A 12,101-nucleotide genomic window follows, 5' to 3' on the forward strand; every position below is an offset into this window, starting at 1 on the left:
CATCTCTACAAAAGTAAATTTATATAAATAATACTCGTTTCTAAATTCTACAGAAGTGTATAAACTGGGAGTCTTTGTAACCAACACTTCAATTACTTTCATGATTTCATGTAATCTATAACTGTGTGTTCATCTTTATCGGAGTGTCAGGTGCGATACTTTCATAATAAAAGAGCAGCAGAAAAAAATAAAGGAGCACTAAAGACGTCCCCTAAAGGAAACGCTGGTAAAATGTTATAGTATTTTGTCTACCTCTAGTGGCGAAATCTGATCAATTTTAATTAGCAGGAAACGTAGTATGTAATGTTACCATTTTATTTTAATGAATCTATTTATTTATTCCAATGATGAGCTGAACGTCTTTAGTCGCCCCTCTTTTCTTTTTTACTGTGTTTATAGTCAGCAGTTTAGGGGGGAAAGTGTAGCCATTTATTGAAACATGTGCAAATATATGTGTAAATACAGTATATAAGGCAAAACCAGAGTTTGTACAACTCTAAAGAGCTTGAAACACCACTGGCTGAAATGCAGCACCAAACGGTGACAGAACCTCCACTAATAGCTGTTTGGTTCTTTGCTAAGTTGTCTGTGAAGTGCAGGCACCACCCTGTTTCATCTCTTGAATGCTCGAATGATTCATAGGTCAGTGCCAGGTACCTTAACAAACAAACAAACAAACAAACAAACAAACAAACAAACAAACGAAAAACAATATAATCTGAAAATGATCAGGCACAACGACTGGACTGAAGTGAGCGAATATCAGCCTAATATCCAAACCACAGCTTCAGAAAGCCTGAAAGACAACTGCTGCCTACAGACCGATCAGCGACAGCCCTGCCTGAATAATAAATATGGGAATTATCATGAACACGCCCCCCATAAAAGCTCAGTCTCCGCCTACAGCCTCTCAGATTTGTTTGGTAATAGCCTCTTGTATAATCGCTGCTTAACTGAAAATCGATTTTTGTGTGAAGAAAACAAACACGGCTGTTATTTAAGTGAGCGCAGACTGGACATCGGTCCTTTCAGTCGGCGACAACACCCGGGGCCAACATGGTGGTCATATTGCGCTGTTGCCCGCTAATCCAGTGGCTGTCCCTGGCCGTTTTGCTGGGCTCGGTTGTCGGACTCGGTGAGGACCTCGACCGGCCTCTCTTAGGGCCCCCCGGCTCTTCTATCCGGGTCCACGAGTCCGACCCGGGTCTTAAGAAGGCTCTGGCCTTTGCAGAGGAGCGATACAACCGGGTCTCCAATGCGATGCATCTCCGCAGAGTCAGCCGGGTCATCTCTGCCAACAAACAGGTATAATTATTATTGGTGGCTTTCCTTCTGATTTCATAATATTTATTCAACATATTTTGGTCTTCTAGTGGACTTGCAAAGAACGGTTAAAGTATTGTTTGTCGATTTATCTCATTGTAATAAGCGTTGTGTATGCTCGGTTTTTTGTAAACAAGTGCGCTGCTGGAGGGTCGTCATTTTAGCTAAACACAGGCCGGAAAAAGGGGCGACGTACCTTCAAAGTAATAGCGTAAACGTCTTTGCTGCGCTGGTCAGCAAGGGATTAGATTATGCTTAAACAAAAAACAAACAAACATGTATTCCTATTTATTTAAAAATTTCAAGAGGTTTCAACTTGGAGAACAGCATTTATTATTTTATTTTACCTATTTTTATTCTCAAGCGTTCAAGATAAGATTTTATGCGCGGTTTATTGCAGCCGGAAGTTATGTCCTTGACTTTAAATTAACAATGTCTCCGCAGTGTGGCTTGTTTGGAGCATAACGAGCGCCCATAAAACAATAACACGCATTATATTTTATACCACGTCTAAATAAAAATCTTTATTTATACCAAGATTTTGTGTCTTTAAATTAAAAATGTCCGAATGTTTGTGTGTTCATCTGTATTCCAGCTGGTTAAAGGGATCCGTTACACTTTAACAGTGGAGCTGAGTAACACTCAATGTAAGAAGTCCACCATGCTCAGGACATGTGACTTCTATCCCGAGTTAAATCAACTCAAGGTAGGTTGTGTGTGCGTGTGTGTGTGTGTGTGTGTGTGTGTGTGTGTGTGTGTGTGTGTGTGTGTGTGTGTGTGTGTGTGTGTGTGTGTGTGTGTGTGTGTGTGTGTGTGAGTGAGTGAGTGAGTGAGTGAGAGAGAGATAGCTCTTGTGATAAAAATTAAGAAGCAGAGAGAATGTGTTATATGAGTTTATATTTAAGAGAAAAAAAGCTCTCTCTCTCTGTGTGTGTGTGTGTGTGTGTGTGTGTGTGTCCAGCTGTGTATTGATTTTTTTTATTGCGCCAGTTTTGCTGGTTTTGATCTTGTGACTCAACCTTGACTTGGAGTGATCTCTCTTATGCCTCATTCACGCTTGCATTCATTTACAGTATTGACTCTTTTTTTTTCTCTTTGTTCCTGTTTTCTTCCCAACTAAAAATATCTAAGTTATAAGTAAATCTATAAATGGGGCTTTTTACAAGAGACCCAAACCTACACATAACAGCTGTTATCGCTTTTCCTCTAATTTATTTTTGTTTTTATGTCTCAGACAGAAGTCTGCGTCTTCGAGGTGTGGGACATCCCTTGGCAGGGGGCGTCAACCTTGCTCAAACAGAAGTGTCAGCCCAAAGGTCAGTCAGCAGCCAAACAGACTCATCATCCAACATTTAAGATTCACAACCACCCATTATGGAAGTCATATGGTAGACATTTATAGCTGAACACCATAGTTGCGGCTCACTTGGTCTTCTCTTACAGTGCTGTTAAAAATACACTGATTATCTTATCATCCAAAAACACATCAACAAGTATTTTTTAGACCTTTTTTACCCCCCAAAAAACACAATAAAAGAGTTCAGCATTTCTGTTCTATGATAATAACTTAATCATGATATTTCTGACCACATATAGAGAAAACTCCTTTTAAAATGCATTTATTTCTACTGATTGTCAGTGAACTTTCCTAGCAACCCACATCAGCCAGTCAGGCCATGAGATTTTTTTTTTTACATGCTTGTTTTACAAAGAGATAAATGAGGTGGAAGGTTGAACAAAGGAGAAATTGACATTTTTGCATTTGATGTTGCAAATATGTTGATTTTATGTTGTTTTTTGTATTTTTGTTGTTTCTTTCTGTCATATTTATCAGCTTGAAAATCGTCCGTGAAAATTGTGAATTGCAGCAACCTGCATGACAGTTTGACTGACTGATTTAAGTGTTAAATACTCTCACACTTCCCATTGTCTTCCTGTGTTTCATTTCTCTTATCAGTTGAATTTGAAGTAGAAGAGAGCAACAAGGTAGAGGATCCATCCACCAGCCAGCCTCTGGAGGTAAAATTAATGTCAGGCTCTACAGCTACAGGCCTGTGGTTTTATCTGCCTGTCTGCTTGTTTGTTTAAACTGTTCTAATCGATTTAGATTTGAGATCGAGGCTTTCTGTCGTTGATTCTGTGTGTGTGTTTGCATTAGGAGTCGGTGGAGCTGCTGGGCCGGTTTAAAGAGTTCATGACTAAGTACAATAAAGTCTACAGCAGTCAGGAGGGTGAGTGACTGAATCTCATTCATACCACGTATGGACATTGTGTCACATTCCTGTCAGAGCTGCAGGTTTTTGAACATGTTTTCATAATGTTCACATTCTTTTTTCATGATAGCGCTTTAGCCTGCATTTGCAGCTGGCACAGTGGACTGTGTTCACAGACAGTGATTGCAGGAAGTGAGCCTGAGCCCGCGCAGTGATTTCCATGATAGAATCATCATGTCTGTTTTTAGTGCAGTGCTGCCTCAGGACTAAAAATCACAGGCATCCAATGCTATTTTTGGTCTTGTCCTTTGTGCTCAGAGATTTCTCCAGATTCTTTAAATCGTTTGATATCCTGTCCCTTAGATCATCAGATATTCACAGTCTTCACATTTTTTTGTTAGGGAACATTCTGATATTTTTCCACAATTTGTAGATGTAGTTTTTTGCTGATTGGTGAACCTCCGTCTCTCTAAGATGCTCTTTTTATACCCAGTCATGTTACTCACCTGTTCCCAGTTAACCCAATTACTTGCAACTTGCAAAATGTATCGCCAACTGTTTTCTTTTAGTACCAATTACTTTTCCAGTCTTTATTTTTTTACTCTGTCCCAACTTTTTTGACACATATTGGTGCCATCAAATTCAAAGTGAAATATTTAATGTCTCAGGTTAAACATCTGATATGTCTCTTCTCTTGTTCGCACTTTAGAAACAAAATTAAATTCAACTGAAAATGAAAAAAATGAAAGGCTTTTAAGCAGAATCTTTTATGAATATGTGCTTTTGACCCTTCACCTTGCAGAAGTGGACCGCCGTTTGCGCATCTTCCACGAGAACCTGAAGACTGCTGAGAAGCTCCAGGCTTTGGATCAAGGTTCAGCTGAGTATGGAGTCACCAAGTTCAGCGACCTCACCGGTACGTAACTGTGAATGCACGTCCACAGTTTCTAATGAGAGAACGCCTCTTCTGCTTTCCACGTGTTGCTTCAGCTTAAGAAAACAAAGTGAAATATCCTTCTGCTTTTCTCCAGAGGAGGAGTTTCGCTCTACATACTTAAACCCACTGCTGAGTCAATGGACTCTCCATCAACCAATGAAACCAGCTACTCCCGCCAAAGGCCCCTCGCCTGACAGCTGGGATTGGAGGGATCATGGAGCTGTCAGTCCTGTTAAGAACCAGGTGCCAACAAACAGAGTTCATTATGGGGCGGTCACCCTAAAGAGCTTGTTGGTAGCGATTAAATTGTACACCGTGCCCACTTTATGCTTATTAGGGTGTGTTTTTTTCTCCTGCAGGGAATGTGTGGATCTTGCTGGGCATTTTCTGTCATAGGCAACATTGAAGGCCAGTGGTTCCTGAAAAATGGAACGTTGCTGTCACTTTCCGAACAAGGTGACACAGAAAAGTAGCACAGATGATAGAATTAATCAGGGGTTTTCAAATCCAGCATAAAGTCTTGACATGCTTGAGTACTGATTTGTTCTTCACAGAGCTGGTTGACTGTGACGGGCTGGACCAAGCGTGCAGAGGCGGGCTTCCATCAAATGCTTATGAAGCTATTGAGAAGCTGGGTAGAACTAAGATTTTATTCTGTGTTTAGCAATAAGTAAAAGCAGAGAGATGTTTTTACTGATAACACAAGCAGATTTTTCCTTAAAGTGCTTTCTTATAATCTTTGCCCCTCGTGTGGTTAAGGGGGTCTGGAGACTGAAAGTGACTACTCCTACACCGGGCACAAGCAGAGGTGTGACTTCACCACCGGGAAGGTGGCCGCCTACATCAACAGCTCCGTGGAGCTGCCCAAAGAGGAGAAGGGTGAGCACACAGTGGTTTAACTGCATGGACATGTCCATGATTTTTATCTTATTCTAACTGTAGTGAGTCTGTTTGAAACTAAGGGTTGTTGAATTGACTCATTTTGATTTATTTTTGTATTTTTTCCTTCTCAGAGATTGCTGCTTGGCTGGCTGAGAATGGGCCAGTCTCTGTTGCTCTGAATGCTTTTGCAATGCAGGTAGGAGGTTTTTTAAGAAGTTAAATCACTCCTCAAAACAACAAGAAGCAAAGCAGCTCAGTCGTTGCGCAGTGTTTATTTTTAAGAGGATGAATTCTTTTTGTTTTCTTTGTTTTTTAGAGGTACTTGAAGAAGTTTATAGTGTAGTCAAAATCAGAGAAGGGTATCAGTGAGTATGTGATAAATAATAAGTACTGATTTGTAAACAACTGGACACGAATAACTTGAGCTTATTATTCAATATTACTGAAGTATATTTGTGACTAACTAAACAGCTCAGTCTCTAACAATCCTCTCTTTAAAGATGTTTTGGGGTCAGCTTGAAATTAAGATGGAAATGTAAAAGTGAGGTCAGAGGTCAAATGTGATGTGATATTTAGATGCAAACATACTGTGATAGTTAGAATCCCCATTTATCATTCTATTGTCTTATATAAGAGTATAAAAATACATTGTCATTATTAACAATGGCAATCAGAAACTGAGTTTTAAATTAATGTGACCCCACTCTACAAGCCTACAAAGTTTTACCAGAATGAAACGAACATCAGCTCCTCAGTGGAGGTGTCAACTAGGAGTGGAATAAAAATATCAATAGAATATGTCACGTTGCCTTCTTGTGTAATGTTGGTTTATATGTTACTGATTTATTAAAACATTCCTAACCCCCACCAGTTTGACTTATCAGAGTCAGTACTTGGTGGTGGTGCTTATCAAACAGCAAAGTCGTATGTAGATCATTTTCTTGCATGTGTATAGTATCATGGGCAGTGTATTGTTACTGTATCATATCAGGAGTGACATATTTCCTGCCCAAATAATAGCAATAATAGCTTCCTACCATGGAAGCACAGCATGAGTGGAGGTCTCTTTTTTTCCTCTTGTACCTTCCCGTTGTTGTGTACATTTCAGTGTTTTTCTGTAACGCTACCGATCTCCGACTTGTAACCCCGTGTGATGTTTGTGTTATGAGTGTAAGGTCGGGGGTGTTTCCATCTCGCTGCAGGACAACCTGCTAGTGACAAATAAAAAAAGCTGTTTCATTCATTCATTCATCTAAACTGGACATAAACGATAATAAAGATAATAATCTTAAGATACATGTTATTCTTACATTATCTTGAATATCATTTCATTCCCTCCAGTTTTACAGGAAGGGCATATCTCACCCTCTGAAGATTTTCTGCAACCCCTGGATGATCGACCACGCTGTGCTGTTGGTGGGATACGGAGAACGTAATTTTTTTGTTTTGTTTTTTTGTCTTAAATATTTGCCCAGTTTCTGGAAAGCATAGACACATCTTTTTGCCTCGTTTGTCAACAATGTTTCCCCCCTCTGTTCTCAGGTAAAGGTATTCCCTTCTGGGCCATCAAAAACAGCTGGGGGGAGGATTATGGAGAGCAGGTGAGACAGCACGACCTTTAGAACACTTATCATTCTAAAAATCTTTCATTTGAAACCAACTACATGACTGAGGATCACCGACATAAAGCACCGTTTTCATAATAGAAGTGCTGATCCGTGCACTAGGCTTTACAAAGCTGACTGTTGTTTCATAGCATAATGAAAAAATGAGTTCTGTTCATGTACAGCTGTGAGGGAGTGAGTGTTAATTTGTTTTTTCTCCTTCACACAGGGTTACTACAACCTCTACAGGGGCTCCAATGCATGTGGGATCAACAAGATGTGCTCATCTGCTGTAGTCAACTGAACCCCTAACACACACACACACACACACACACACACACACACACACACACACACACACACCATCATCACTTATCCAGAATGCACAAGAGCTCAACACGCACACATGTGAAGTCCTGCTGATGTTTCTTCTCCGTTAGACCAAACCAGTGTTTTACCAGCTCTAATAAAGCTAGCTTTGATGTGATACTGAAACTTTCCAGTAATTTTAAATCAAGATTACATCTGCTTTTTCTGTTAGTCCTGAAGCTTGGTTAAAATAATTAATGTGTTTAAGGTAACAGCTTATAAGTCATCTTTACTTACAGTAACAGAGCCCATGCTCATAGTGGTGAGCTGATGGTATGTGCTTCAAAGAGTTTTTGAAAAACAAGGCTTTGATTCTGAAGTGATTTACTGCACAAACTCAGTTTAGTGCAATGTAATTGCAATAATAGCTGTATAACAGTGAGAAATGAATGATGGGAGTTGAATTAAAAAAAAAAGTGTGAAATCTAGTTGTTTGTTATTTTATGATCTACCTATCCATTTTCTTCTGCTTATCCAATCCACGGTCACTGGGGGACGCTGGAGCCTATCCCAGCTGCCATGGGGGAGAAATGAGGTAAACCCTGGACAGTCTGTCACAGGGGTAACACAGAGAGACAGGCAACCTTTCACTGGAAATTTAGAATCACTGATTCACCCAAGTGCATGTCTCTGGACTGTGGGAGGAAGCTGGAGAACCCACAGATGCTCAAGAAGAAAATGATGGGTTCAAACCCAGAACCTTCTTGCAGCAGTGCTAACCACCACACCACTGTGCTGCCCTATTTTATTATAAAGTTTTTCATGTGCACTGAAACTATAAACTGGTTGACAGTACAATTAAAGCATTACTTTTTATAATTTATTTAGTGCATATATAATAACTTTAACCATAAGGCAAAATTAACTTCAAATAACTACAGCGGCCTATAAAGGGAGAAAACATTTTAACCTGTTTATGATTTTAAACGGTATGTTGGGAAGAAGCAGGACAAACACAATGTAGGAAAACACTTTGAACGATAGAGGAGCAACAACGTTCGTGTTCTTGAATGTTCCTTTAATCAAAACAACCTCATTTTCCCACAATGCCAAGGGAAGGTAACGGAACAGCTGGTCTTTAGCAGTAGCTTCTAAAATAAGAAACAAAAGTCGTCGTAAGTTAGTGATATAATCTTACGGTGAATTACAATGAATCCTGAAGTTCATTTACATAAATTTAGTCACATTTTAACCAGTCATTAAAAGGGCTTTTAGCGATAAAATGAACATTTTACACGTATGGAACTTTTATTTTGAAAATATACCCCACTTGACATCGGAAGTGTAACGTTCCCTGTCTTTCCCCGCACTGTGGACTAAAAACAAGAACGCATGTCATTCCATTTTTTTTTTTTTGACTGAATATTTCAGGTTCTTTTTGTACACGAACGTATACCTGCTGCTCGGAGACAGATTCTGCGTCAAAAAGACAAACAGCCACTCCTGTCTTTCTTTCTTTCAAGGTAGTATTTAACCTGCTAATGTGGAGACAGCTAATGTTAGCCTTTTCCGCTAAGTTATTATTCGTAAGCAACTACTTACTGTTTAGAAGAAAATTGGCAGAGGAAGTTTAAATTATTAAGGTACACAGAAAGTTTTATAGACGTTTATAAAGAAAGGTCTAGCCTTTAAATGTGTCTTTAGTTAACTAGAACTTTCGACCCACTCTTTCTTTCTCAGCTGGCGAAGGAACGTGAAGGCTGTCGGTTATAATGTCACAGGCCACTAAACGCAAACACGTTGTCAAGGAGGTTCTTGGAGACTTTGTCACACCCACAGAAAACCAGCAGATCGTAAAGGTAAACTTTGTATAAAGTTCCCTGTATTTCCTACATACTACAACATTCACATTTTAGTAATCAGCAGCATACACTGGATACTTGTGTACTTAGATACAGATTGGAAGTACAGGTAAGACCCCCATTTAACTCCAGAGCTGCCTTAAAGTGGACATGTAACACCACTTGTAGAAAGGCTTATTTACACTGTGGTGCCCTGCTCAAACCCAAACATTAACGCTAACAAGTGGATTTTTCCTGTTTCAGTGCAGGTATTTAAAAGTGCAATGGCAGGGAGAGCCTTCAGCTTTCAGGCTCCTCTTCCGTGGAATCAGTTTCCAGTTTGGATTCAGGAGAAAGATGCCCTCTCTACTTTTAAGACTAGCATTAAAGCTTTCCTTTTCATATATAGATATAGTTAGGGCTGAATCAGGTGACTGCAATAGATCTAGGCCTCCAGGGGCTTCAAAGTGTTTCTTCCTCACTCAGTGTTTTCACCCACTGTGTTTATACACCACCAGTGAATCATTAGTTATTACTATTCTCTTGATCTCTTCCCCAGTGTCTTTTTCTCTTTCTGCCTCCCCTCGCCCCCGATTGCAGCAGATGGCTGCTCCTCCCTGAGCCTGGTTCTACTGGTGCTTGCTCAAAGGGGGTCATTTGATTCTTTTCTCTCTATTATTGTAGGGTCTCTACCTTACAATATATGGCACCTTGAGGTGACTTTCCTTGTGATTTGTTGTTATTTAATGTAAATAAAATTGAACTGAATTGTCCAGTTTTGGTGAGCCTGTGCAAATTATAGCCTCAGTTTCCTGTTCTTAGCTGACACCTGACCCAGTGTGGTCTTCTGCGGCTGTAGTCCCTTTACAACAAGGTTTGATATGCTCTGTGTTCAGAGATGCTCTTCTGCACATTGTGGTTGTAACGAGTGGATATTTAACTATTCTCTGTAAATTGTAGCGATAATTGTGTCTCACATCAGCAGTTTCTGAAAATATTTAGACCAGCTTGCTGACACCAACAACCATGCCACATTCAGTGTCACTTAAATCGCCCTTCTCCCCCATTCTGATGCTCAGTTTTAACTTCCGCAGGTTGTCTTGACCATTTTCACACACCTAAGTCCATTGACCATCCTCTGCAACATTTTACATTAACAAGCAGTTGAACAAGTGCACCTCATAAAGTGGCTGTTGAGTGTATTTTTCTGATTCCATGTTTCCTCTGCTTCTTCACTTTTACAGGTAACTGGGAGCCGTGGTAACAACCTACATGATGCTGTAACAGCTCAGGGTGAGACCTTCTTGGTGAGCATGCCCACCAAGTTCCGCAAGAACATCTGGATCAAGAGAGGTAAGCAATGGAAAGGGAAGTTACGTGTTTAAAAGTTTGAGTAATAATCCAGTGACAGCTGGTGGCAAATATTATTTAGTGGCTTGTGGCACAGACGTTCATGCTGCACCGTGTGTGCTGCTGCCCACAACAAAATTGGGGTGCTTTTTGTGGGCTTACTAGTTAGTTTACACTTTTGATATTTCACTGCACCTTACTTGCTGGAGACTTATCAGCTGCACATCCATAATGTATACAGTACAGTGAACCTCGTTGTCATGGTGTTCATTGCCTTTTCAAAACAAAAGAATAATATATATCGTAGTGCAAACATATAAGTTAGTAATGTGATCTCCCGCTAGCTAGTACTGGTCTAAATAAGACCCCCATTTATGTTCATTCATTTAAATTTCATCTTCTCACTCCAAAGGTGACTATGTGATTGTGGATCCTATTGAAGAAGGAGAGAAGGTGAAGGCAGAGATCAGCTTTATTCTCTACAAGGATCACATTCAATACCTACAAAAACAGAACCTCTGGTAGGTGGGAACACACTGCACAACCTTTACGTTCCTCGATCAGCCTCATTTGTCACATGTTTTGCACTTTTTACATTTTTTTCTTGTCTCCAGGCCAGAGGGCTTTATGGACGAGCATTCGACGCAGGATAAGACAAAGAAAAAGCTGGAAAAGGACGAGGACGCTAGCGATTCTGAAGATGACGATAGCGACCTCTTTGTAAACACTAACCGCTGTAACTATCAGTACAGTGAAAGTGAGGAGGAGGAGGACGATAGCGAAGAGGATGAGGACAGGGATCAGGACAAAGAGAAAAGGAGGGAAAATGCCTCATAGCAGCAGCACTGAGGACACGGACAATCAGGAGTTGTGAAACAGATGCGACAGCATGCTCCCCTGTATTGCTGTCATCACTGACTGACGCTATGATGATCTGAAGCAATGGTCCACCTGCAACAGCGCCCTCTGCAGTTCATGTACTGAATGGCTGGGCTCATTCAATGTATTTAGTAATTCCTGCTTGTTTTACAAATCTGTGAGATTAAAATGTATCTGAAATTTAACATGGGATACATTTCTAGTGTTTTTTTCTGATGATAGGTCCATTGCACATCACTGGTACCTTATATAAAAGGGCACACAGTATATTTGTACGATGACGTTAAATTTATGCAACCTTTTCCGTAGAAACCTGTTTAATTTTGCTGCCAAAGAAAATCCAAATGTCCTATTGGTGCTGGATATGGTTCTAAAAATTATTGTATCAGCTTGAGTTACAAATGAAAGCTGTTTTATTTTCATCTTATCCAGCAGCAAAAGTTAATTTGTGAAATGACTGAAAAGCTTTTGAAATGGAATAAATCCCAAGCAGAGTATGCTTATGTCACACTGACTCGATATCTTCCTGTGCATGTCTCCATCTTGCCGGATTCAAGACTTAATCCTGAATGCATTTCATTATTACGCAGTCAAGCAGCCATCTCCTCCGGAAAAGGTTGTGTAGATGTCACACTAGCATATCTGGAAAAAAAACTACAATATATGGATTCTCAGAAATTACATCACAGTGTCGTCAGCGCACAGAAAATTCCTACTGCAAGCGGAACCAGTCCCACGCCTTTTTGGCTGACTCATTTCTTCC

General features: G+C 40.1%; 2 protein-coding genes across 5 annotated transcripts; both read left to right on the top strand.

Annotated features, from left to right (window-relative positions):
• The first annotated feature begins 893 nt into the window (after positions 1–893).
• On the top strand, positions 894–7,756 carry ctsf (cathepsin F). 3 transcript variants are annotated; one of them, XM_076890920.1, is made up of 15 exons: positions 894–1,305; positions 1,919–2,029; positions 2,558–2,639; positions 3,281–3,342; positions 3,482–3,554; positions 4,339–4,452; positions 4,568–4,716; positions 4,833–4,929; positions 5,028–5,108; positions 5,233–5,352; positions 5,487–5,551; positions 6,697–6,787; positions 6,898–6,956; positions 7,189–7,292; positions 7,326–7,756. In XM_076890920.1, the coding sequence occupies exons 1-14, from the start codon at positions 1,057–1,059 to the stop codon at positions 7,261–7,263; spliced, it is 1,428 nt and encodes a 475-aa protein (XP_076747035.1). In that variant the 5' UTR covers positions 894–1,056; the 3' UTR covers positions 7,264–7,292; positions 7,326–7,756. The 3 variants fall into 3 exon arrangements, with proteins under 3 accessions (XP_076747035.1, XP_076747038.1, XP_076747032.1); XM_076890923.1 differs by having other exon boundaries at positions 7,189–7,288; XM_076890917.1 differs by having other exon boundaries at positions 7,189–7,756.
• An 836-nt stretch (positions 7,757–8,592) lies between these two features.
• Positions 8,593–11,852, top strand: eif1ad (eukaryotic translation initiation factor 1A domain containing). Of its 2 annotated transcripts, none has more exons than XM_004563190.4 (5): positions 8,593–8,911; positions 9,009–9,127; positions 10,354–10,462; positions 10,872–10,980; positions 11,074–11,852. In XM_004563190.4, the coding sequence occupies exons 2-5, from the start codon at positions 9,041–9,043 to the stop codon at positions 11,294–11,296; spliced, it is 528 nt and encodes a 175-aa protein (XP_004563247.1). In that variant the 5' UTR covers positions 8,593–8,911; positions 9,009–9,040; the 3' UTR covers positions 11,297–11,852. The 2 variants fall into 2 exon arrangements, with proteins under 2 accessions (XP_004563247.1, XP_004563246.1); XM_004563189.4 differs by having other exon boundaries at positions 8,595–8,791.
• Positions 11,853–12,101: the final 249 nt, after the last annotated feature.

The sequence above is a fragment of the Maylandia zebra genome, linkage group LG2 (assembly GCF_041146795.1).
Source record: "Maylandia zebra isolate NMK-2024a linkage group LG2, Mzebra_GT3a, whole genome shotgun sequence".
NCBI lineage: Eukaryota > Metazoa > Chordata > Actinopteri > Cichliformes > Cichlidae > Maylandia > Maylandia zebra.

Coding starts and splice junctions, on each gene's coding strand:
- ctsf (XM_076890917.1), top strand. CDS start 1,057: ATGGTGGTCATATTGCGCTGTTGCCCGCTAATCCAGTGGCTGTCCCTG. Junction 4,717..4,832: donor TCAGTCCTGTTAAGAACCAG/GTGCCAACAAAC, acceptor TTTCTCCTGCAG/GGAATGTGTGGATCTTGCTG. Junction 6,957..7,188: donor GGGAGGATTATGGAGAGCAG/GTGAGACAGCAC, acceptor TCCTTCACACAG/GGTTACTACAACCTCTACAG.
- eif1ad (XM_004563190.4), top strand. CDS start 9,041: ATGTCACAGGCCACTAAACGCAAACACGTTGTCAAGGAGGTTCTTGGA. Junction 9,128..10,353: donor AAAACCAGCAGATCGTAAAG/GTAAACTTTGTA, acceptor TCACTTTTACAG/GTAACTGGGAGCCGTGGTAA. Junction 10,981..11,073: donor CTACAAAAACAGAACCTCTG/GTAGGTGGGAAC, acceptor TCTTGTCTCCAG/GCCAGAGGGCTTTATGGACG.